At 36.6% G+C, this 23,125-nt stretch overlaps 1 protein-coding gene across 10 annotated transcripts in view; it reads right to left on the reverse strand.

Annotated features, from left to right (window-relative positions):
* The window catches only part of CCDC171 (coiled-coil domain containing 171), a 178,313-nt gene that overhangs the window by 43,099 nt on the left and 112,089 nt on the right, over positions 1-23,125 (reverse strand). For all 10 annotated transcript variants that reach the window (XM_090132595.1, XM_090132594.1, XM_090132596.1 and 7 more), the window contains one exon: positions 13,340-13,471. In XM_090132595.1, coding sequence (XP_089988721.1) covers positions 13,340-13,471 — 132 coding nt within the window. The remainder of the gene's footprint in view (positions 1-13,339; positions 13,472-23,125) is intronic.

Below are 23,125 nucleotides of genomic sequence, written 5' to 3' on the forward strand. Positions count from 1 at the left end.
TTTCCAATGGGCCCTGAGCAAAAACAAGCCTTTGAACAACTAAATGGGAGACAGTTTGTCTAATTTGTTGGTATTAGTCATATAGAAGATGGATTACTTAAGCTCAGAAGTGTAAATTCCTGTCAACATATGCTGAAAGCTAGTGGATGAATAAGACAGCACTACATCAGAGTCTGGGTTTAAAGCCACTTGTGTGCAAAAAGTCAACAAGCTAAGTGAGAAAGTTGCTTGCTTGGAACAGCTTGAAAGACAAAGAGCAGAGAATAACTCTTTCATCGGCAGAACATTCAGGTCAACAACTCAAAGACTTAATAATCTGAATATCTTGTTTTTTTAGATAATCTTTTGGAAGACATTGATCTTTTACTATCTTCATTAAATTCACTAAGTGCTTTTGTATTAAATGGAAAAATATCATCAGATTGAAGACAATAATTTAAATAATTAGACTGAGTCAGGTAATTAAGGTCCATTCCCCTATCTGGTCAACAGGCAACAACTGGATCCAATTCCTTAGAAGCCTAAGAAAAGAAGACTTAGTGACTATTTGAATTATTGGATATTTGTAGAAACACTGAAAGGACAAAACTATGCCAGATAGGTACTTCTGAGACAAACTGGCCAAGAGAACATGAAGTATTATTTAGCAATAGGATTCAAAGTAAAATATCCTGGAGCAAAGCATGATAAGTAGATGGGAGAAAATCCTTTTTAGTCTGTTTTTTTTTTTTTCACCAGATTTGCTAATGGCTGCAGAACCTCAACATCATGTGTTTTTGCAGCAACCTTGAATGAAGACAAACCAGAGGGACTATTTGTAATCCATGTATTTCAGGTTATACTAACTTGTAAACACCCTAGAGGAAAGCATTTTCTGAACTATCTCTGACATCAACTATTTCAAGAAGCAGACCACTTATCTGTTCATTTTTCAGAGCTGGACCACTACAGATCATTTATGAGTGACTATTCCTATTGATAATGGTAGCATAGAAAAAATCCCTTCCACCGTTTACTAAATCTAGAAACTATAGACGACTTCTCATGTTCTTCTTGTAATCTGAGAATTGTGAAACTAACCTGAAAAGAAATGTCAGGAAGTGTAGTGGGAGATATGACAGATGACACTGAAGCACAGGTGGCATAAAGGAGGTGAATGAGGAATAATTATGCACTTTCTTTTAATACAAAAATGAGAGAACATCAAATGAAATAACAGAAACAATTTTCAAAACAAACACTGAAAATAATTTTTCAGAAAGTATGTAGTTAAGCTTTGTTCTTTCTACAAGTAATGTGAATAGTTAACTTCACATGGATTCAAAAGGCAATGAAACAATAAATAGAAGAAAGAAACATTGAAGGCCACTGAATAGAAAAGTATGACCTTTGTACTTGAACTAAGATGTTGGAGAGTAGGAGAGATTTCGTAGACATTTTAGTCCCTGTACTCTTTCCTTTGTTAACTTCCCCCTCTTTAACCTGTTTATAAGCTGGGACAACCAAATTTACTGTCAGTCTATGTGCCCTCCAGGCGTTAAATGTTTACTCAGTCCCACAGTCTATTTCCCAAAGGAGTAAAATCTGCAGCAAGTCTCACACGGAATAAATGCAGAACAAATCAAGCATCTAGAGTAGTGACCTTTGCCAAGGTACAGACAAACATCACATTTTGACATGTAGGAGACTCACTGCTCAAAATCCAGTCTTGTAGTCACTGCAAGCAGTTGTAAAAATTTCAGAACGTAAGCTTCAACTTGTAATCTTTCTCAACATTAAATTCATTTTTAAAAGGGATTCCATTCAGGATGGGAAGCTAGATGGAGGAACTCTGGCACTGCAGGAAGTAAAGAGGGCATGATGTCTTGCCCTCTTATCCCTCCCTTTAGTATTTGTCAACTGCGTTATGATCAAGAAGGGGGAATGTACAAATAGGTGCCTGGAGCAGATCACACAATCTGCCTCTGAACAGAAAGAAGTCAGAACTAAATTATAATCTTCAAGCATTAAGCGGGCATTGAGAATTGGCTTTACAGATGGAAACTGTAATTTTGACAAATTAGATTATGATGTGGAATCTATTCAAAGGAATCTGAATATGAGTTCTATCCAGGATAATAAATTAACAATGGTCTTTCCAATTACATTATTTTTTTCAGAAGACAGGAGATATTCAATCTTTTGCAGGTAAGCACGCCAGCATGCAGACTGCGTATCCTTATGATTCAGATCTGCAAAACAGTTCCACACTCCTCTTTCCATTAATTTAGCACTTTCTACCCTAACACTGTTTTGCGTTTAACAGGAAGAAACCATAACAAAGGAAAAGTTAAAGAAGATAACAATAGAATTGGATACTGCGTTCAGCAAGTCTTTTTCAAGCATGTTTATCCTGGAATACACAGAGAAATAGAAATGATCAGTACTAAATTTTTTTTTTCACAATGTAATAGAAGTGTTAGAACTCGTGACCTTAGGATTCTAACAGAATTTACCATTAGACCATCAAAGAATTCAGTAACTGAAAAATCAAGATAATAGTTTCTGAACACTTCATTGTAACTTCTGAAAGATAACTGTGTAAAAGAGAAAACTCTTAACAAAAAAGGTATGTGAATTTATAAGTTACAACTTACCAATACACACATTTGTGTGGACATACACAGGTTCTTTACATGTAGGCAACAAATCTGTGGCAAATTGGTCACAGTTGAGGGAAAAATTTAATTTCTAATCTTTTCAAAATTCATCCTCTGAGTTTCACTTCAGTGGTATACCACTTGGGATGTTACCCTAACCTATTTCTTAAATAATGGACAACTGTGAAACTATCAGAACAGCCATTTTTTAATGCCTGGTTTATATTCTGAAAGGTTTACTGTGTTTTACTTAATCTTTAAGTTGCATATTCATTGCTATATTTTCCTCTAACTGCTGTCACTTATATTGTCATGCAGAAGGGCAAATCAGGGTCAGTTTATGTAAGCGGCATCAATCCAAAAAACTTCATCAGTCTTTATTTCAAGGCATTATGCAAAGAAAACTGACATTAAGAGAGTCTTAACTGACAGCAAATGAAATCAATCAGCAAATCACTAAGCCATAATAAACTCACTCAAGTTGTAGATAACCCTTCCTTTTCCAGGTCTTTAACTACAAGGCCCAGGAAATGCAGTACCTGGGCAGAAAAGTCTCCCTTAATTCCAATACAAAATGCCAATATAGAGCATTGTTTCATAAAAATTTTGTTCTTTAAGCTATCAGTAAGAATAACAAATGTGTACAGAGATGTTCTATAAAGATGAAATAACAAGCAGGTAATTGAAAAAGACTAAGCAAATATTCAGCCCTTGAAGATTTTTTGTTGTTGTTGTTTAAGTGTAATTAATATAAAAAGTTTTGATTCTGTTCCTGTAACTAAGATATTTGTGTCATAAAATCTATTGCTTTATTAAATCCTATTGCATAGGCTCACATGCTTAGTACTTGCTAGTTTTTTAAATTAAAACAAGCACACACAAAAAAGTAAGGCCCCAGATAATTCCAAATGTCTGATAGCATTCACTTCATGAATTCTTTTTGCAACCCACATGATCATCTGCAGTTTAACAGCTGTGTTTCCTAATCGGCTTATCTGTGTTACAACAATATATAATATCAACCAATGTAGTGATATCCCAGCTACACAGTGGTTATCTTATAAAATCACTCCTCTTCTGAAGAATTATCTGTGTGTGCATAGATAATTACACAAATTTATGAGAAAAACTGACTAACAAAGAAAGTGCTGCGGTAACTATATTTGTTATTTTCTGTTACTGCATGCTGTTTCATTTTTGTAGTTCCAACATTTAGAGTCTGCTTTCATTCACAGAGCTAACTTTGGACACATACTGACCACACCACATCTACTGAGTGAACTTTCTTACATATCAGTACAGATGCCATAGATATGAACGTATGAAAAATTCGAAGTGGACAAAGGCATAACTGCTTCAAAGGGTCAACAAAGAAATTTCTCCATTAAGAAAGGTTACTGAAAGGTTAAATGATTTTATACTAACTTTGGAATTGAAAATAATCAGCAGCAGATCTTGACTAAAAAAGATTTCATAAAACTAATGTTTACAAAAAAGGCTAGGCAAAAGTTTCACAGGCATAAAGAGGCAGCTTTCAGTATTTAATTATCTAGTGATTACAGATACTGACTTCAATATTTGCTCTCACTAACTGCCAAAGATTTAACAGGGTGCAATCATTATCACCTACTACAACAAGGATTCTTCATACTCATTTCTTAGAATGAAGAAAGGCAAGGTGAGAAATAAAAAAATGAAAATTTGATGAGAAAGTGAGGGAAATAGGCTAATGATAAAGAAAGGAAAACCTGAAGGGAGAGTGGGATTAAATGCACACTGAGGACTGGGAGTGAAAGACTGCAAAAAGAAATGCTGTGGAGAAAGGAGGAAACTGGGAACACAGATAATCAGCAAAAGGAGAAGTGGTGTGAAAATCAAATAATAAAAGCCAGATTTTCAGCATCATTACTACTTTGAAGACGCCTCACCTATTTACGTTTTAAGTTGCATACGGCCAACAAATGTTAATGTTATGCTTTAACAACAAACATAGTGATATAAATAGTAATAAATGCAGACTTCCAAATTCTGAAAACTTGCTTCCTGGAAATCTCCTTCATTCAGTAAGAATATTACCAGAATCAGCCATTCCCAAAGGGAAGCTTCCAAGGATCAGTAAAGGATATCTGGTGGTTGAAGTCTACTACAGGCCACTTGATCAAGAGGGGTGACTGTTGACAAGGCCTTCTTGCTTCAACTGTCAGAAGCATCTTGCTTGCAGGCTCCCATCTTGATGGCGAATTTCAATCACTCAAATGTCTGCTGGGAAGACAATGCGGCAGACTACAATCAATCCTGGGGACTCCTGGAGTGCTTTGAGGATAATGTTCTGGTCCAGATGTTAAACATACCAACCGGAGGAGAAGTGTTATTGAACCTACTGCTCACTAGCACAGTGGAGTTCATCTAAGAGGTCAAGACTGGAGGTAGTCTGGACTGTAGTGACCACACCTTGGTAAAGTTTGTGATCTTCAGGAAGATGGACCTGACAAAAAAACTAAAGTCAGGACCCTGAACTTCTGAAGCGTGAAATTCTGGCTGTTTAAGGAATTGTTGAGAAATTGTCCTTAGTGAAATAGAAGAGAGTTCTTTAAAGATACCTGTCAGAGAGGATAAGGGCACTCCATCCTTAAGTATAAGAAAACATGCAAAGGCAAGAAACTGTCATAGCTGAACAAGTATCTGCTGGGCAAACTGAAGGAAGCAAAGCAAAGAAATGTACAGGCAGAGGAAGCAGGGAGTATGCAGCCTAGGAATGATGCAGGAATGCTGTCTGCATGATCAGGATAGATTCTACAGGTACACTGGTCAGATGAAAAAGGTCAAGGAGAGTGTAGCTCATCTGATAAATGAGAAGAGAGAACTCGCTTCAGCCAACATGGGGAGGTCTGAGGTATTCAACAAGTTCTTTGCCTTAGTTTTCACTGGCAGTCAAGTTTCCCCCCTCATGCCTCTCACATCCCTGAATCTCTAGATTAGGGCTGAGGAAGTAAACTTCCTCCCTCTATAAGAGAAAAGCAATTTGGAAACAAACTAACAAGACTGAAGTAGAAGTCTACTGGGCTTGATTACACACATCCCAGGACTTGAAGAAGCTGGCTGATATTGTTTCCAAGGCACTCTCCATTATATCTGAAAAGTCGTGGCTGTCAGATGAAGTCCACAGTGACTGGAAAAAGGGAACAATCACCCCCATCTTGAAGAGAGCGAAAGGAAGACCTCAGAAAAAAACAGACCAGTGTGCCTCACTCTGTGCCTGGGAAGATCTTAGAACTGATCCTTCTGGAAACTATGTTAAGGCATGTGAAAGACAAGGAGGGGATTTGAGACAGTCAGCACAGTTTCACCAAGTACAGTTTATGCCTGACTAACCTAGTGGCCTTCTACAATGGAGTGACAGCATCAGAAGGCAAAAGAAGAATAACTGATGTCATCTGCCTAGACTTGTGCAAGGCCTTTGACACAGATCCACATCACATCCTTAGATGAGAGATATGAATTTGAAGGCAGTCCATTTGGTAGATAAATAATTGGATGGAAGGCCACAGCCAGAGCACTGTGGTCAATGGCTCTGTGGCCAAGTGGAGACCAGTAGGAGACAGTTTCCCCCAGGGAAACTGGGGGTGGTAATATTTAATACCTTTAATAAAGACACACTTGATGATATTGAGTGCACCCACTGCAAGCTTGCAGGTAATACCAATCTGAGCAGTGGAGTAGATTTAGCTAAAGGAAGGCCTTGAAGAGGTTGAAATGTGTGACCCTAATGAGGTTCAACAAAGCCAAGAGCAAGCTGCTGCACTTGGGTTGGGGCAAACCCAGAAATATAAATAGACTGGGAGAAGAACTCCTTGAAAGTAGCCTGAGAAGGACTTGCAGTCCTGCTAGATTAAACAAACATGAGCCAGTAGTGTGCACTTGTATCCTCAGCTGCATCAAAAGAGACATGGTCAGCAGGGTAAGTGAGATACTGTTCCATTTTCCTCTGCCCTCATGATGCCCCATCAAAAGTACTGCATCCAGGTCTGGGACACCAAGCACAAGAAAAATGTGGAACTTTTGGATCAGGTCCTGAGGAGGGCCACAAGAAGGGTTGAAGCACCTCTCCTATGAAGAAAGGCTGAAGGAGCTGGGATTTTCAGTGTGGAGAAGACAAGGTTCCAGGAACACCTCCCTGCAGCCTTCCAATACTTACAGGGAGCTGGAGGGAAATCAACTGTTCACATGGTCTGATAGAGACAGGCAGAGGCTGAGGCAGGGACCTAGATGGAGTAACTGGCAAGAGAGAACGGTTTTAAAGGAAAAGAAGGGAATTCAGATTAGATAGGGGAAAAATTTTCTCTGAGAAGGTGATGAGGAGCTTGAACAGGTTCTCCACCCCTGGAGTTGTCCAAAGCCAGGTTGGATGAAGCCCTGGGCAACCTGATCTAGTAGCGCCAATCCTGTTTGTGGCAAGGGGTTAGAAACATATCATCTTTGAGGTCCCTTCCAACCCAAGCCATTCCAGGATTTGACAATTCTGTACGATTGCCCTCATTCTTCATACAACTCAAGGGAGATTCTGGGCACCTATACTTATGCTAATAGGAAACTACTATGTAAGGTGGTTTATCTTCATGCCAGAAGCTCTATACTCATGCCAGGAGCAATTTCTCTTGTAACGCAGTATGGATCCTATGGAGCATGCATTTCATTTGAATACCACAGAATACAATGGAAGGTTATTACAATCTGGGACCATCACCACTACCACCTTAATAATCCAAGTAAGTTTAAATATTCTATAAAAAATACTTTCTGTCGGCACATGCAAAATACATAACTATGCAGTCAATTATACATGCTCACAAGGAATATTATCTTTGAAGGAGTTATAGTTAAAATTAATTATCGTAAAATGGCTTCTAAATACCTATCATCATGTTGTGAACTACCTGAAGACATGACTTCAGACACCAATTGAGCACATTCAACAAGATACTAGAGATTTTCACGTTACAAATTCCAATTTTATTTAGATGTTAGTTATTTCATATTAAACCTTACATCAACTTTTTTTTTTTTGGTAAACTGAAGTTTCCAAAAGGTAAGAGTTGCAGGAAATGTAATTCCACTCTAATGAGTTTAAAGCACTTTTTTATCAGGATTTCAACTCAAGGTGCAAGTACAAAGTATCGTTATATTATTTTTATCTTTAAATGGTATATTAGAAGGCAGACTGGTGACCAGCCCAGAAGCAGGACATTCTGACAGCACGTAAGAAATACATTATTTTGGAAAAGAGAAGGGCAGCCCAGGTGCTGCTGATAGCAGATGTTGAGCTCCAAGATAAAGAATACTCAGTTTCATACAGTAATAAGCAAAGTAGTCAGATTCCAAACAAGGCACCAGCCTGGCCTCTGTAAAAAAAGGGATAGTTTGTTCTGTGGGTGAAATGGTAGAAACGAAAAAGAAAGCAACAGAAGTGTTTGCAGTTTGGGTGCATGTACATATAAATACACCGCCTTCAAGACTGTTGGAAAGGTTTATTTTCTGCAAAGTATTAAGAACTGAAGAGAAAAAAAAAAAGAGAGAGAAAAGAAAAAAAGAAGGGAAAAAAAAGCTCCAAAACAGAATTACAGGATTTAAAATATGAACAATTCTGTTTTCAAGCCATTGCACAATTAATTCGTGTCATTAAGCCCTCATACTAGAACTATACTTAATGTTTGAAAGATTTGCTCTATGCAGGTGATAAAATCTGATGACAGAATTATAATACGTTTGAAACCACTTGCTTCCTCAACTCGGCAAGAAATATTTTATTGACAAGAAGTAAACAGAAGAATGAAAAAGTGTTTTTTATTTTGGAAAAAAATACCAGCAGAATTATGTATTATCTTTAACTTTAAATCTATCAGGCATAAATCTAAAATTAATGAACAAGTGAAAATCTTACAAATTGAAATGTTCCTAACACTTAAAACTACATTTACGTTTGCCCAAGTAATTAGAAGATCTATAGCCCAATCAGATAAGGCCTTTCTAAATCATATATGAATATAAAATTTACTTATAAAATTACACATCCTTCATAAACTTATAATGATTATATGTTAATACTGAAGATAGATAAGTGTTTGACTATATTACTACCACCCCTATAAGCCTTGGTGTTATTACTACACTTTTCATTTCAACATACCTCCAAACACCTGAGGAACTGAAAGAAGAAATCCCATGTGGACTTCCTCAACCTGTATGAACATGTATGAATACATGCTGAAGGAAGAGGGAGAGGACAGGGAGAGAAAGGGGAGCCAGGAAGGGAGCAGAACAGAGGCAGGGAGAAGGAAAATGGAGGGGCAGGACTGGGTACCAAAGGGATGGCAAATGAAACAAAGGGAGGGAGTGGAAGGAAGGCGCAGAGATAAGAGACAGGCAGAGGCTGAGGCAGGGACCTAGATGGAGTAACTGGCAAAAGCAGAGGGAGGCAGCAAGAAGGAAGGGAGGAGAGGAAGGAAGGCAGCAGGCTTGAGCAGCAGGGAGGGAACAGGAGGAAGACCATATGTGCAGCAGGAACAGGTGTGTAGTGAGAGGCAAACACAAAAGAGGGAGGCAGAGAGGGAGGCAGGCAAGGAGCAAGATAACTTATCTATCTCAAAGGCACTTGGAGGAGAGAAAGCAAACCACAACTATACAGTACCTATACAGTCAAAACTAAGGGAGAGATTAGTAACGAAAATAATTACATTTATTCAAATCCCCTCATAGTTTATGTTTAAAATAAAGTACAATTTTATTAAAATGCAAAGGACTTCCAACAACCAGGTAAATTGTCAATCTCACATCTCAGGTGAAGGGCAACACATGAAGAAATGTTTTATCATAAGAGTTATAACGCTGACAAACACAGCTACAGGTACCTGCATCCCTTATATACTATAAGCCTATAGCCTCATCCTCCTATATGCTTTTTTGTACATGTCGTAGATGCACTAAAGGGGCAAATCCTCATTAAACTCAGAAAACTCATCTATTTGGAGTTTCTAATTCACATGAATCCTGCAAAATAGCAACATAAGTTCATCTCTGAACATCAATTCTCTTCTAAAGCAACATTCAGAAGTCATATTATATCCTTCAGCAACCAGGTATTAGTGGAAGAACAAGACCTCCATGCCAAACATTGACCAAAAGCAACCACCACAAATTAAAACGGTCAGTCAATAAAATGTACAAATAGAGACTTCTAAGGTAGAGGTCAAGATAGTTCCCATGACACAGAAAATGATTACTCTTTTTGTAACTGTACTTCTGAAGCCCGCTACCACATGTGAACATCACCAGCTGTCTGATCACACAGCCATCCACTTGTTGTTAATGGCATCTTTTGGACAAGTGGTGGATATGATTCTGATACATGTAGCTAGTTTCTATTTGTCACTGTTTTTAATTGTCAATGCTAGGATAAATATTAAGTTTCACATACCATTTCAGTTTCCGTCTTCATAGAAATACTGAGACATGGCCAGAGCAAAACATGTTCTTCTTTCATGTGTTTCAGTAGCTCAAAGGTAACATTTTACTTTGCATTTTCAAACTTAGCAAACTAACAAACAGTACATCTTCATGTCATAATATCCTTCACAGTAATTAAATATCAGATGAGGGTATTTCAAAATGATAGCCTTCATATCAGTTTATTCCTGAAGAATACTGCACCTTTTTCATTACTTTCTCATCTGAAGTCACACTTTCAAACTATTATAGCAACTCTTGTTATTATGTAACAGCTTCCAAAAATTTAACAAAAACTTATAAATTAAGTCACACTCATTACTAGCCATGCATTTCAGTCTTTACATGGGATTGTAGAAGACATCTAGTGCAAGAACATTACTGTTGAATAACTTACATTTTGATTAATTATCTAATTCTGCAATTCAATAAAGGGCATGCTTTGGAGAAAATTCAAGAGTTTTGTTTCCCAAGCGTTTCCCGGCCCAAAGGTCTATCACTACAGTACATGACACATTCTTTACAACATACGAGCCACTTTCTACACAGAGATTTCTTTTGTCTGAATCTTTGATCAGCCCTGTGAGTAGTAATGGTATGTAGAAAGTTACATTCGTTCAATAGGAAGAAAAAAAAAGAAAAAAAAAAAGCAGCCTTCTGATAATTAAGTACACCAGAATAAAACAAGCCTGATAGCTTGGTTCACAGTCAAGCAACTTGTGTTCATTATGCAAGTTTTCTCTGTACTTGTTTCCTCTAAAGAGAGCATATCTTTCCCAAGAAACATTCACACGGAGATAATAGCAACTCAAAAATTCCAAGACTTCCCATTTCCAACTGACAAGGAATACAAATCTCTAATGCTATGCCCATAAAATTAAGGGTAGATTTAAAATTTCATCCTGCCAAATGCCTTTAAGTGACACTTACTTTCTGAAAATTTTGGAAGAAAGATAATCTCATAGATGTGCGTGTACACAGAAGCTTTTTATCTTCCTCTCGTGAGGAAAAGGTGAGACTCACCAATACACTGGATATCAGTCAAAGACCAATTACTGATTCCAGCCACTTGCTATGAATTGGATGCATGAAAAATAAAAATAAAACAATGTGTTTTTCTATGAGTATTCAAGAGCTACTGCTTCATCCCCATCATAATGTATAATTTTGGATCGTCATTTCTCTGCGATTTTTTAAAGAAAGCCCAAATAGCAACAAATTTAAATTTGGTAAATAACTCCTTATATCTAACATTCACAAAGAATAAGGCTATAATTACTATGAAGTACACATACAGCAGTTAAAAAAATCAAGCATGCAGACAATTCCACTGATTTCCATCAGTAGTGTTCACAAGCTGTTTACTGACTCCTTACATCACTCAAGATCTTAGGATTACTTTAAATACAATTTTGCATACAGAGGTGAAATAAAAGCAAATTCACTGACTGCCAGCTATATAAGATAAATAAATAAAGACTCTATAATATACTTAAAAAGCTATCAAACAGGCACTGAGTAACTAGAATCAGGAAAAAGGAAAGGAAAAAAGAAAGGAAAAGGGAAGAGGGGGATAAAGGGGGAGGAAAGTAAAAAGGAAAGGAGAAATGAAAGGGAAAAGAGGAAAGGAAAGGGAAAAGGAGAAAAGGAGAAAAAACTGTAGGAAAGAACAGTGAGATAGACTGTATCATTGATGCTGTTTGCATACCTACACTGTAACCATGTGCAGTTGGAGCTGTTTGGTGAACACAAAGTGAGCTTATAATAGTGCACCACCAGTAAAATAGCCAAAGCACACCGTGCTATGTTCCTACCACAAGCACTATGTACCAATGTAAATAGGAGTTTTTGAGACTCCTATTGCTTTTCATCTTTTTAGATAGGAAGAAGGAATGGGTTGCTTTGCAAATGCCTCTGCAACGCTCCTGACATCCAAAAGAACAGGGACTGGAGTGGAAGTCAGCCAACAGAGTGAGATCTGAATAAGAACAGCGATATTTTAAAATGCTGGTTATTTCTCCAATGTCTGCTTTGAAAATAAGTCACTAGTAGGAACTTTTTGCATAGCCACAGAAGTGTTCATCACTGTATGAAAACATTTCAACTGTACTCTCTGGTAGAGGCATACAGCTATTTTAACTAAAGTTCATGGGAATTCCAGGTGTTACACTTTATTATGTTATTATGAAAGTATGATAACAAAGACATAATTTAAATCTATATGATATTGAAATGCATGCATGCAAGAGGAAAATGGCATACGTATGAAGCACAGAATACACCTCTTTAGTATGTCTGATTTTGTGACCCTGCTCCTGCAATTATATACTTCATCTAGAACTGAAATTCTGTAATAAATTAAAAAGGATTATTACAGGAATGTAACATTTGCAGTGTGTGATTTCCTTGCTCTTTATATGACTAACTTTCCTCTCTCAGATTCACATAGGAAAGCACAATGAAGAGGTATGTACTTACCGTACTTTTCATTCTCTCACTGAGAAAACAAAATAATGTGCCTTTAGTGATAAAGTATTACAAGAATGAAGTCATTCTGCACAGCTAAGAAGACTAAGGGACAGTCCATGTTTAAGAAAACACAACAAACTTTAAAAAAAGATATGAAAGCATTACTCCAAATCCATTCTCAGAGCTGCAAACACGTACATTTTTAGTTCATTTATTTTTTTTTTTACCCCCTTTCACCAAATTATTACTATTAATCACACAAGTCCTTAAACCACCACGAACAGAACAGCTTCTATAACTGAGTATTCCAAGTACTAGTTTATTTTAAATAAGGAATGCTCAAAAATCACTACTACTACTAAAACTGTAACATCGAAATTATGATACTGACCACATAAGCAATAAAATGCTGTGAGTTTTTTCCCTGCTTCGCCTTGCCTAAATCAATGGGGAAAAAAGTAGAATACACTGATATTAATTTTTAAATACAGTATTTGCATGATCATTTTCCATGGACATATTCCTGTCAGTTATTTAACATTATAATTGCAAAATTAAAAGTTCACATCATCTCCAAAATACAATATTTAAGAGCATGTATGAACATTATTTCTTTTTTAACTGTTGACTGCAATAGTCTTGAAGCTTTTTGTTCTCCACACATTCAGAGCAGTTCAGCTTCTCAGATGCAAAAAAGGGAAGGAAGAAACAGGATTGTTTCAGACTCTAACCTGAAATGCTACAACCTCTGGCCTGCCCTTCAGCCCTTCTACTGCAAAGGTCTCTAGGTGCAGTTTGGGTAGCTGCAGGGTGAAGTCATTCCTGGTTGCCGCAGTCCATGACAGCAAGGTCTGATCTCTGACCTAAAGGGAAAAAAACAGCATCAATGGTAATTCCCCTTCAGACACATTAACTGGGATGAACTGGGTCCCCTTGAGCCCACTGAGTGGACTTGCATTGATCGCTGGACCTGAAATCCATGAATAAATTTAGGACTAATTGATTTTTCGTTGCAAATAAATCTCTAATTCAGAGTGCAGGGAGAGAATGTTAAGAAGAAAAAGCATCTTCCCCTGGTCTGAAATGAGAAGGAAAGAAGAGATGCTAAGGGCTCACAAGCCCACCTGATATACACATTTTACAGATGTGTCCGCTGTAAAAACACCGTAAGAAAATAAATAGTAATTGTACTTCTGACTCAAAAGCCCACCAGCTATGAAATTAAAAAGTTTGTGTGATCATAACAAACAAGAAACTGTTACACGACTTCTGTCTGCTGTATGGAGATCATATCAGCCCTTCACAATTAGATTCGTTTAATACCAGTTCAGTTAGAGCCCTGACTAAAATGAATAAACCTCAAACAAAGCCAAAACATACTCTCAACCTGCAGCACCGCAATTAGCAGAAGGTGAAAAAAAAAATCTGCCCCTAGTTTTCATACTGTGGATTCACATATAGGAAATAATGTGCTAACTGCTATTAATCAACTTTTACACAGTTCATAACTACGACAGTTTGGAGTGAGAAATGCTACAGTTTGCACAAAATTCGAACAGTTTGATATTTATTTATTTAGTGTTGCAGACAATCTGAAATGAAAGGATAAAACAAAACCCCCGAACGCTATCAATGCGATTTCTACATACGGCCACAAACACAACCAGATGCAGTTGGTGTCACAGTGCCACCTGCTGACTAAAAGAGAAACTGGTTTTAATTTAGAATCCTGCCCGCTTTCAGAGTGATGAAAACACGTAGGTAAAAACTGTTAGCCATGTAAATTGATCAGTGCTTTTTTTTTTTTCTTTAAACACAACCAGTCTTGCACAAGGGACAAATATTTTTTCATTATTTAATTTCACATTTTTCCGTATTACCATAACACGTAATTAGCCTATTAGCATGCATTTGAAGGGTTACATATTTAGCACATAACTTCCACGAACACATCACTCATACTGCCACATGCACATTTTTCATTCTGTTTAATACAAAAATTATCATGTGCATCTCCAAAAGATGCCAGTAGTCAGATAAGATTCTAATACAGAGGGATAGATGCACGTACAAAGATATATAATGAATAGAGGAAATATGTTTATGTGGCACAGACTGACTCTCTGAGAAGCAATAGCTAGTACCACAAAAATAATCAACTCTTTAACAAGAATGCACTCTGACATACTAAATGCATCCAAAATACATTTCTATTTTTATATGCATAGTTTACTAGATACCATTTAAAACAAATTTCAGATTATCTACAGCCTCCCTCGTTCCAAAGAACTCACCATTCATGAATTAAAATATACTCCCATTCATTTTAAATCCCAGATTACTTTTTTGTAGTTGCTTACAAAATTAATTTTTTGTAAAATGTTGATGAGAGAACGTATTTCAAATAATAGCACAGGCTTTGAAATCAATTCTGACTGAAAGAAGCATGCACGTGTAAATCTACTGATACAAAGAAGAAAAGATTTTATTTTATCCATTGCTCTCTTCTGTGGGAATAGGGAGCCCTACATTTCCCAAGTTGACCTAAAGAATTCCTGTCAATACCTGTGGCTGCCAAACATATGCACTATGATGCAATTTTTATAACAGGAAAGGTCCTCTACGCATTTTTTGCACACATAGTGCACTAGGTTCAGCATATACAGTCCTGTGGAACAAACATGCTCTCCGGAATGTTCTGTCAGCATGTGTAATTCCAGTCAGATGTTAACCTTGCTGAATATGACAAAACATGTTACTTTAAATACGTACATATATACTTACATACACTCACACATAGGCACACTTGCTTTACATTTTTATAGCCTATATATCACAACATTTCAGTGTCTTTGCTGCCAGTATGCACACAGATAAAAGAAAACATTAATGTGGATTAAGGTACTAAGAATTTATCAACATCAAACCACCAGTGTTTTGCCTTCTACCCTTCTGAACCGTAGTCAATAGATCTAAATATTTTACTGCACCCTGGCCAATTCATTGTTTGATGTTTAAAAACTCACCCAGAATCAAAGAAAATTTATTAAATTTGAGCCCCCAAATGAGATACTATTAGCTTTGAAAGTCAAGTTTAACTGCGATATTGATGATTCTCTTTTTTCTGTGACAATATTCACAAGGGAAATCCCTATGTCAAAGTACAAAAGCAGATTGCTAATACTAGGGGGAAAAAAACAATGTATAAGCAATGGAGGTATAATACACACACAATACAGACAGTGGAAGTCCTTTTAACCCTATTAGTTTCAAACTCTCCATTTTAGTATTGGGGCCTGACAGTGAACAATAAAATACAAAAGCCATTTTTTCAAATGGCTGAATTGAGGTAAGCATAAGCCATTAACACTACAGCATCAGAGAAGTACTTACTAGCTTCTTAACGAGCATGATTTTTGATAGGAATCTTCACAAATTAAAAAATATAAATAAAACTTTTTGTGTCTACAAATAGGTAGGTAGTGAGGAGTGATTCTTGTTATCCATGTGCAAACTGAGAAACAAAAAATGAAGCTGAAGCTTTCCTCTGAAAAAATGCTCACAAAGTTTAGGGTCAGGGAAAGTGGTATGGAAATAGTGAGAACAAAAGATAAGGCACAGGCTGTGCAAAAATCATTACACTGCTTCAATAAAGGCGGAAACATCTTCCACTTGGCTACTAATTCAAGGAATGGAAAGACTTAATGGCCATGCCTACCCTGAATCATATTGGCTATGCCATATCTATTTGTTATCTTCATTAAGAACTAGAAAGATAAAGACAGGAGTTAGGAGATTGTTATTATTTCCTTAATCTCTAAGGAAGTAAGCATAGTACTTACACATTTTACAGAATTATCATGAAAATACAACACTGTTAGGGTGATTTTAATTTAAAAAACAAAGCAAAAGAACAAAAAACAAAAAACTCTGCAGGCTGTCAGGAAAAAAAATCTATGTAGCTGGACTATACAAAGCAAGTTTTAGGGCTTTATTTATTTACTCCAGTTTTTTTTTTTTGTTGTTGTTGTTTTTGCACATAATATCTGAAGAAAGAATATTTTATCTGAAAATGCTCCACTGGCAAGAGACTTAATGTTACAAACTAAAAAAAAATAATCAGGTCTACTGTAACAACTAAAAATTTGTAAAACCAGTTCTACTTTCCTATACTCAAAAAACGGATATAGAGAAAACATGCATAAATCTATCTATATGCAATGCTTGCAAAGGTTTTCGTCAGTCCTAGCTTTGTTAAATATTATTTGTCTGGGACAGTGAGAATTCACAAAAGTTGTTTGATATGGAGCATAGTTAGTACTGTGATAGTGGGTTGCTAAGTATAACCACTAGATTTTTCAGTTTGAACTTACATAAATAATGATTAAAAATAGGAAAAATCACAAGCGGACTCAAGCAAGTGTACAACAGTATTCAAAATGTTTTAAAACAAATGAGCAAAGTGACTTATGACTGCATTTAACTTTTTAATTAATTAAGAGAACAACATAGAATACAACACCATGGCCACTCAATTTAAAATCAATAAAGTACTGATGAATTCAGATCAAAGCTGAAATTGAATAATAAACCAAAGTTACATTATTGACTGAATCAAAGGTGTAGAATTTGATGAACTAATTCTACATGTCCTAAAATGATGCTAAAAATTCTCTGCTAATCAGAGAGAGATTTATTTTTTTCTCTGCAGACCTCTTCTGTACCCACTGCTTTGTTATCCTACTGCAAAGTTTGAGATGGAATGTCCAGTTATGCCCATAGAGACACAGTACAAAACATTAGCAAGATGTAAACTGTATTAACACATGCTTACACTTAGCCTGCTGTCTGACTAGTACAACAGATCATTGGTTTTAGACCTCATTTTGGGCCTAATTCAATGCTTTCTCATGTTGAACAGAAAATATCTGGATATAAACTTCACTATGTAAGCAATACAGTAGAACCTTTTCTAAGTCCAAAGTTCACCAATTATAAACAAAAAAGAATTCACTGAAATTAAAATACTTTGGGCTTATTATGCTTTTATTTTTTATTACTAGTCTAATAGCGCATTATCTGCAATTTAAATGCTAGAACAAAAGTCTAGAATGATGCAGTGATACAATGATAGAGAATGGCAAACAATGCTTCCATCTGCTTGGCTTTGAGGTGACAACAGTGCCGACGTAACAGATGCAACAAATATGTTTTGCAAATCGCTCTAGAAGAGTGCCAGCAAAATGGTTTTTACCACACTGTTAGTGACACTGCGTGTGAAATATAAATAACAGAAAGGTTTTTAGACATTCCTTTTTATAAAGCAAGGAGGCAGTTAGAAAGCAAACCACATCTTAGTCTTAACCACAGTCTTTCAAATACGTGGCTGGTTTAGTCACATAAAGTCTGACCTCCCAGGGCAGCATAAAACTGCACAAAACACAGACAAGTAAATTACTATTGCAAGGATCATCTTTCATGGTAAAACATACAAAATTAATACATTTATAACATAGACGACAGTATTTTTATTTGTATACTTATACTTAACATATAAGGACATGAGGATATTTCAGAAGTTGAGATGCTGGCAGTGACACGGCTGCACTGCTCAAGCTCAAGGCACTTTAAATCAAACACACGAGAACTGTAACTGTAACCACAGTTGAACTTACAAGTAAAGAGCATGGATCAGATGAGAAGTGATGCTAGGAACTAACAGTTAATTGAACTAAAAAAAGAAAAAAACATCTAATTATTATTATTTTTTTAAGAAGGCCAAAATACACCAAATCACAACAAATCTCTCTCAGACAGAAAAGTGCCACATACAAGATAAATGGGAAAAGGGCTGCATGGGCACTACTTGAACGTCCAACACAGCTAGATTTGAGCACTTATTAAAGATCAACAGTTTGCTGCATACTGTTTCATCAAAAAGAAGGAATACATCCTCTATTCCAAGTGTCCAACTTCTGCTGACAGTGGAAGAACTGGACAGCATCTGTACATAGTCTGATACAGGTAGCCATATATGAATCTAATCAGATAGGCCATAATTAAAAATCTACTAAAAAAAAAATCCGTGCTAACACACAGATTTAGTGATTCTCCTTTTTGATTCCTGCCATGCAAACCTATATTTTATTACAATTCAACCTATTTCATAGGTGGTGTTTTAATGAGCACAAATATCATTTATGTAAGGAGGTATGTATCTCATAAAGCAAATCTTTTGGGTATGCTAGTTTCTAATTTCCTTTTCTTTCCTGCGAGTCCAGTCAAGATTCTGGAAATTAATCTTCACAGTAGAAGAATACCTTCCAAAGCTTACCTAGAAGCTCAGTTCAAGCTTTCTCTTCTTACAGTACACAGACACTACATGCTCTGTTGAGTAAGATGTTAATTTGACCCAGAAACATTTTTGCAAACATTGACCATTGCACCTAAGCTTCACTATAGTTGCAGAATGTGCATTATAATACATCCCCTATGAATGGATTTGCAATGACCTTGGGCTGAAAATGAATCTATGTTCGGAGAAAATAACAGTTGATGTATTCAGTAATTCCACAATTCTCCAAACAAGGATTCTTCCTTACTAAATGCACACTATACAAAACCGTTCAGCCAATTCAGCCTTCAAAAGAAAAAAAAGAAGGAAAAAAAAAAATGAAAAATGCGCTCTGAAATTAGTTATTTAGATATGTTGGGAGTGAAAACAGTTAAGCACATGGATATGACATTCGGCAATGTCTTATCTTTAGTTTGTCAAGGATTTTAAATCCCTCTTGAGCTGGAGTACCATTTTTAGCTTGGCTAGGTCAGAATGACACTGAACAATATGAGTGATGACACACTAGACAGCTATATGGACAGAGTTGTCATCAGCAAGCCAGCTGTGCTAACACCTGTATGTCCTGCACAACTGATCTTTGGGAACAAGGATCAAGAAAGTCAGATTAGTAGGAGGAGAAACAAAAGTAATTCATAAAACATTTAAATGAAAATATGTTAGCTGGAAATGGAGAAAAACTTATCTTTTTATTGCTTTTTTTTCCCTTGAAACAGGGATATAATACCTTGTTTCCTCCTATAAATTCTTCAGAGCAGTCATACAGAATTTTAATTGCATAAACACATGCCACTGCTTCAGAAGGCTTGTGACACAGCCTGTTGAGGACAGCTGAGGAACACAGTGATAAACAAACCCTGAACACACACATACAAATATAAGTTTCACTCAAGGCATATAAGCACACTAGAACAAACAGCTCTGCAACTGAAATTCAGCAAAGGAAAAAAATCGTATTTAAACCTATCAAAAATAATTTTTACATCTTTATTGAGACACCTAAATGTGATGTGGTTAGAGACTTCGGTTAACTCAGGAAAAAAAAAAAAAAGGGGGCGGCTAAAAATTATCTAAGTGGGCAACATTTATTAAAGTCTGATTTGTGGCAGCCAACGTTAGCTCAATCTATTTGCAGTCTTCTTGCTGAAACTAACAACTAATGCTACTTACAACTCATGTTATCACCAGTGTTATTCACTTGTATATGGACTTAAGGCTACTGCACATTAATTCCTTACAGGCCATAAAACAAGTATCATAAAAAAACTCATTTTATTACTATGGACCACATCAAAAATAAGACTCTAATGTTACTAATTTTCAAGTGTTCCAACATCTCACCTGATTTCCAACTGACTCTTTACCTTTTATTTTTTAATACATTGTATTTCTGGATAAAGAAAGCATTCTTTTTTTTTTTTTTTCACAACTGGCCGCACTGATGGGCCCAAGCCTCACGCCTGGCCATTTTACGGATATTTCAGAGAAGAGAACGGGCACAGGGAGCAGTGGTGAGGCAATGTAACACAAGGACTGCATGGCAGCAGATCTGCCAACTGGCATACAACCTTCTCAACCAGCAGAAATGAAGTGCACTGCAGAAGGGAAACGAAAAGGACTTTACTAACCAAGTGCAAAAAAGAAAGAAACACACTGGATAGGTGCTTTGATCCCGGAGTTGTGCCAGAATGTCAGAATGAGTGGGCTGCTATCAGGTATAGGGAAAGAAAAAAAATTTGGGAGGTTTTTTTGTTGATTCATTATCACACTTCATCAACCTCACATAGAATAGTGGGTAAAAGTCCAAGCTGAGAAGACATGGTATTTTATTAATCTGACAAAAAAGCCAAATACTAAGCATCTGGTGTTCTAGGCAGACTGAAAACTTTGCCAGCTCGTAAAGCTCATCAAGACTTTAACAGTTAAGAGTACAAGGAGAAATACAAAAAATTCCCTGGCTCTGTACAGGCTGACTCACTGGGATGACTTCCCAAGACAGTGTTTTGTATAGGCAGAAGTTCAGAGTAGGGGGACTTGGGGAGGCTGAAGAAAAGGGAGTTACAGCGCTGTATTTGTGTGCAGCTGTCAAGGAGCCAGCAGCAGTGGGATGGCGAGGGGAGCTCCATAGAAGAGTTTGGGGCTATCCCATACTGGATACAGACACATCTGACTCATGCCAATGGCTCCACTGCAGGGAATGGCAGAGCCCAGCAGCCAAAATTTTGGAACCCCAGTTAAACTGTGTGGAAAAAAACCACAAGATCATATGGGGGCACAGGGAAAAGAGTAAGAAGCAGCAGTGCAGCCACCAAAGCCACTGAAGGACAGTGAGCATGTGTCCTACATGCAAGGACAGTCACCCTAGCAGCTCACTGAGATGACGTTGTGGGTTGTCCCCTTGCTGCCCAGTGGGAAACCACACTGGAACAGATGTAAACTCTGCATCCACTGCCACTGGTGGATATTTGATGAAAGAACTGCAGCCCATTAAGAGCCCGTGCTGGAGCAAGTTTTCCTGAAGGACTGCAGACCAGAGAGAGGAAACTCACACTGGAGCAGTGGATAAATGTGAGCAGGAAGAAGCAGAGAACTATAGAGAGCTTACCACAACCACCAGCCTCAGAGTAAAGATAAATGAGCTGAGAATGAAATAGTGAAGTTGAATCTAAAGATTCAAAAAGAAGAGGAGCTGGGGGTGGATACAGTCTTGCTTTAATTCATTTTGTCTTCTTTTTCCACTATCCAGACCTTCCTTTTTCACTACCCAAATCTATTTTAATCTACGTTAATTAATAAATTAACTTTCTCTGAAGTCAGCTCTTTGGCCCACAGTAAGCAATCTCTCTGCCTTTATCTCAACCCACAAGCTTTCTTGCTCCATTCTCTCCCCATCTCATTAAGGGGGACAGAAAGAACATAGCTAGGTGGGGGTCCACCAGTAACACTCAAACTCAGAAGCTAAACAAAGGGAAGGCTAGAGATTTTAGCACAAACAGCATTAAATGATTTTTTTCTATGGGTTGGATTACCATGACTAGTAAGTCATTAACATAAAAAATCTAATTGTATGCAATTAACAGATTTAATGTCCACAACTGTGTTTTAAGAAAAAAACAATATTGATAGGAATAAGTACAGAAGATGCTAGCAATGAAATAGCTCATCAAAAAAGCATAATGCATATATTTTTAAGAAAAATAAAACACTTCTCACCATTATTTTTAGAGGAAATCTTCAAGAAATCATTTGCTTTCCATACATAAAAAAGGCCTCTAGACAATTTATGAAATAAGGCATTAATTTATTTTTTTTCTTGTGTTGGTCAGAACTCTTTAAGAAAAAATCTTTGTGTTAGAACTTCAGAAGAAGTTTCTTCTAGATTTTTTTCCAGAAGAACTCCTCCAATAAAATTCATTTACTGGCATTTTGCCTTCTTATTTTTGTGTTGTTGGTTATTTTTAACTATTATTTGTTCTGTTTTGTTGTTTTTTTTAAGTAATGGGTCAATTACAGGCACAATTTCTCTAAGCCAGTGTCTAACCTGTTCTATTTTGAAAAGTTCTTCAGTGTAAAGAAAAAAGTTCAGGCAGTGTAATAGATCCTATGGACAAAAAAAAAAAAAAAAAAAAAACAGAGATCTGTTTTTCCAAACCTAAACTTTCAAAAATTCAGCTAGTATCTTTTGTTTACAAAACAGAATTGAATAAAACCAGATGATTAGGTCCCTCGTTTGCTCCTGGTGTTTTTTTGTAAATTTGTTAAAATATTCACTTAATACTTGACTTTTAAAAAGTATTTTTAGATGGTATAAAACAACAACAAAAAGGTTCTTTTATTTTAATGGTATCATGAGAATTCTTGTGCAAATAATCCAGCTCCTGGTGTCAGATGCATTTGTTGAGTCAAATATATGATACTAGATTTTCCATCCAGTCACATGGGGGCAGTAAATAATGTAAACGATCCCTTGTCTAGAGCTGTATTAGAACCAGGCACAGAGATCCCTTTCTGCTTTGTTTGCTGAAGATTACATCCAAATATATCCACCTATACTGGACCTGCCACCTACTCTGCTGCCTTCTTCAACTCTTTCAGTGACAGAGTACAATAAAGAATGAGGTTGCCTTAATGGATATCGGTGTATTCCTTCTTACCCTGAGAC

The sequence above is a fragment of the Phasianus colchicus genome, chromosome Z (genome assembly GCF_987193195.1).
Source record: "Phasianus colchicus chromosome Z, bPhaCol1.hap1.1, whole genome shotgun sequence".
Classification (NCBI taxonomy): domain Eukaryota; kingdom Metazoa; phylum Chordata; class Aves; order Galliformes; family Phasianidae; genus Phasianus; species Phasianus colchicus.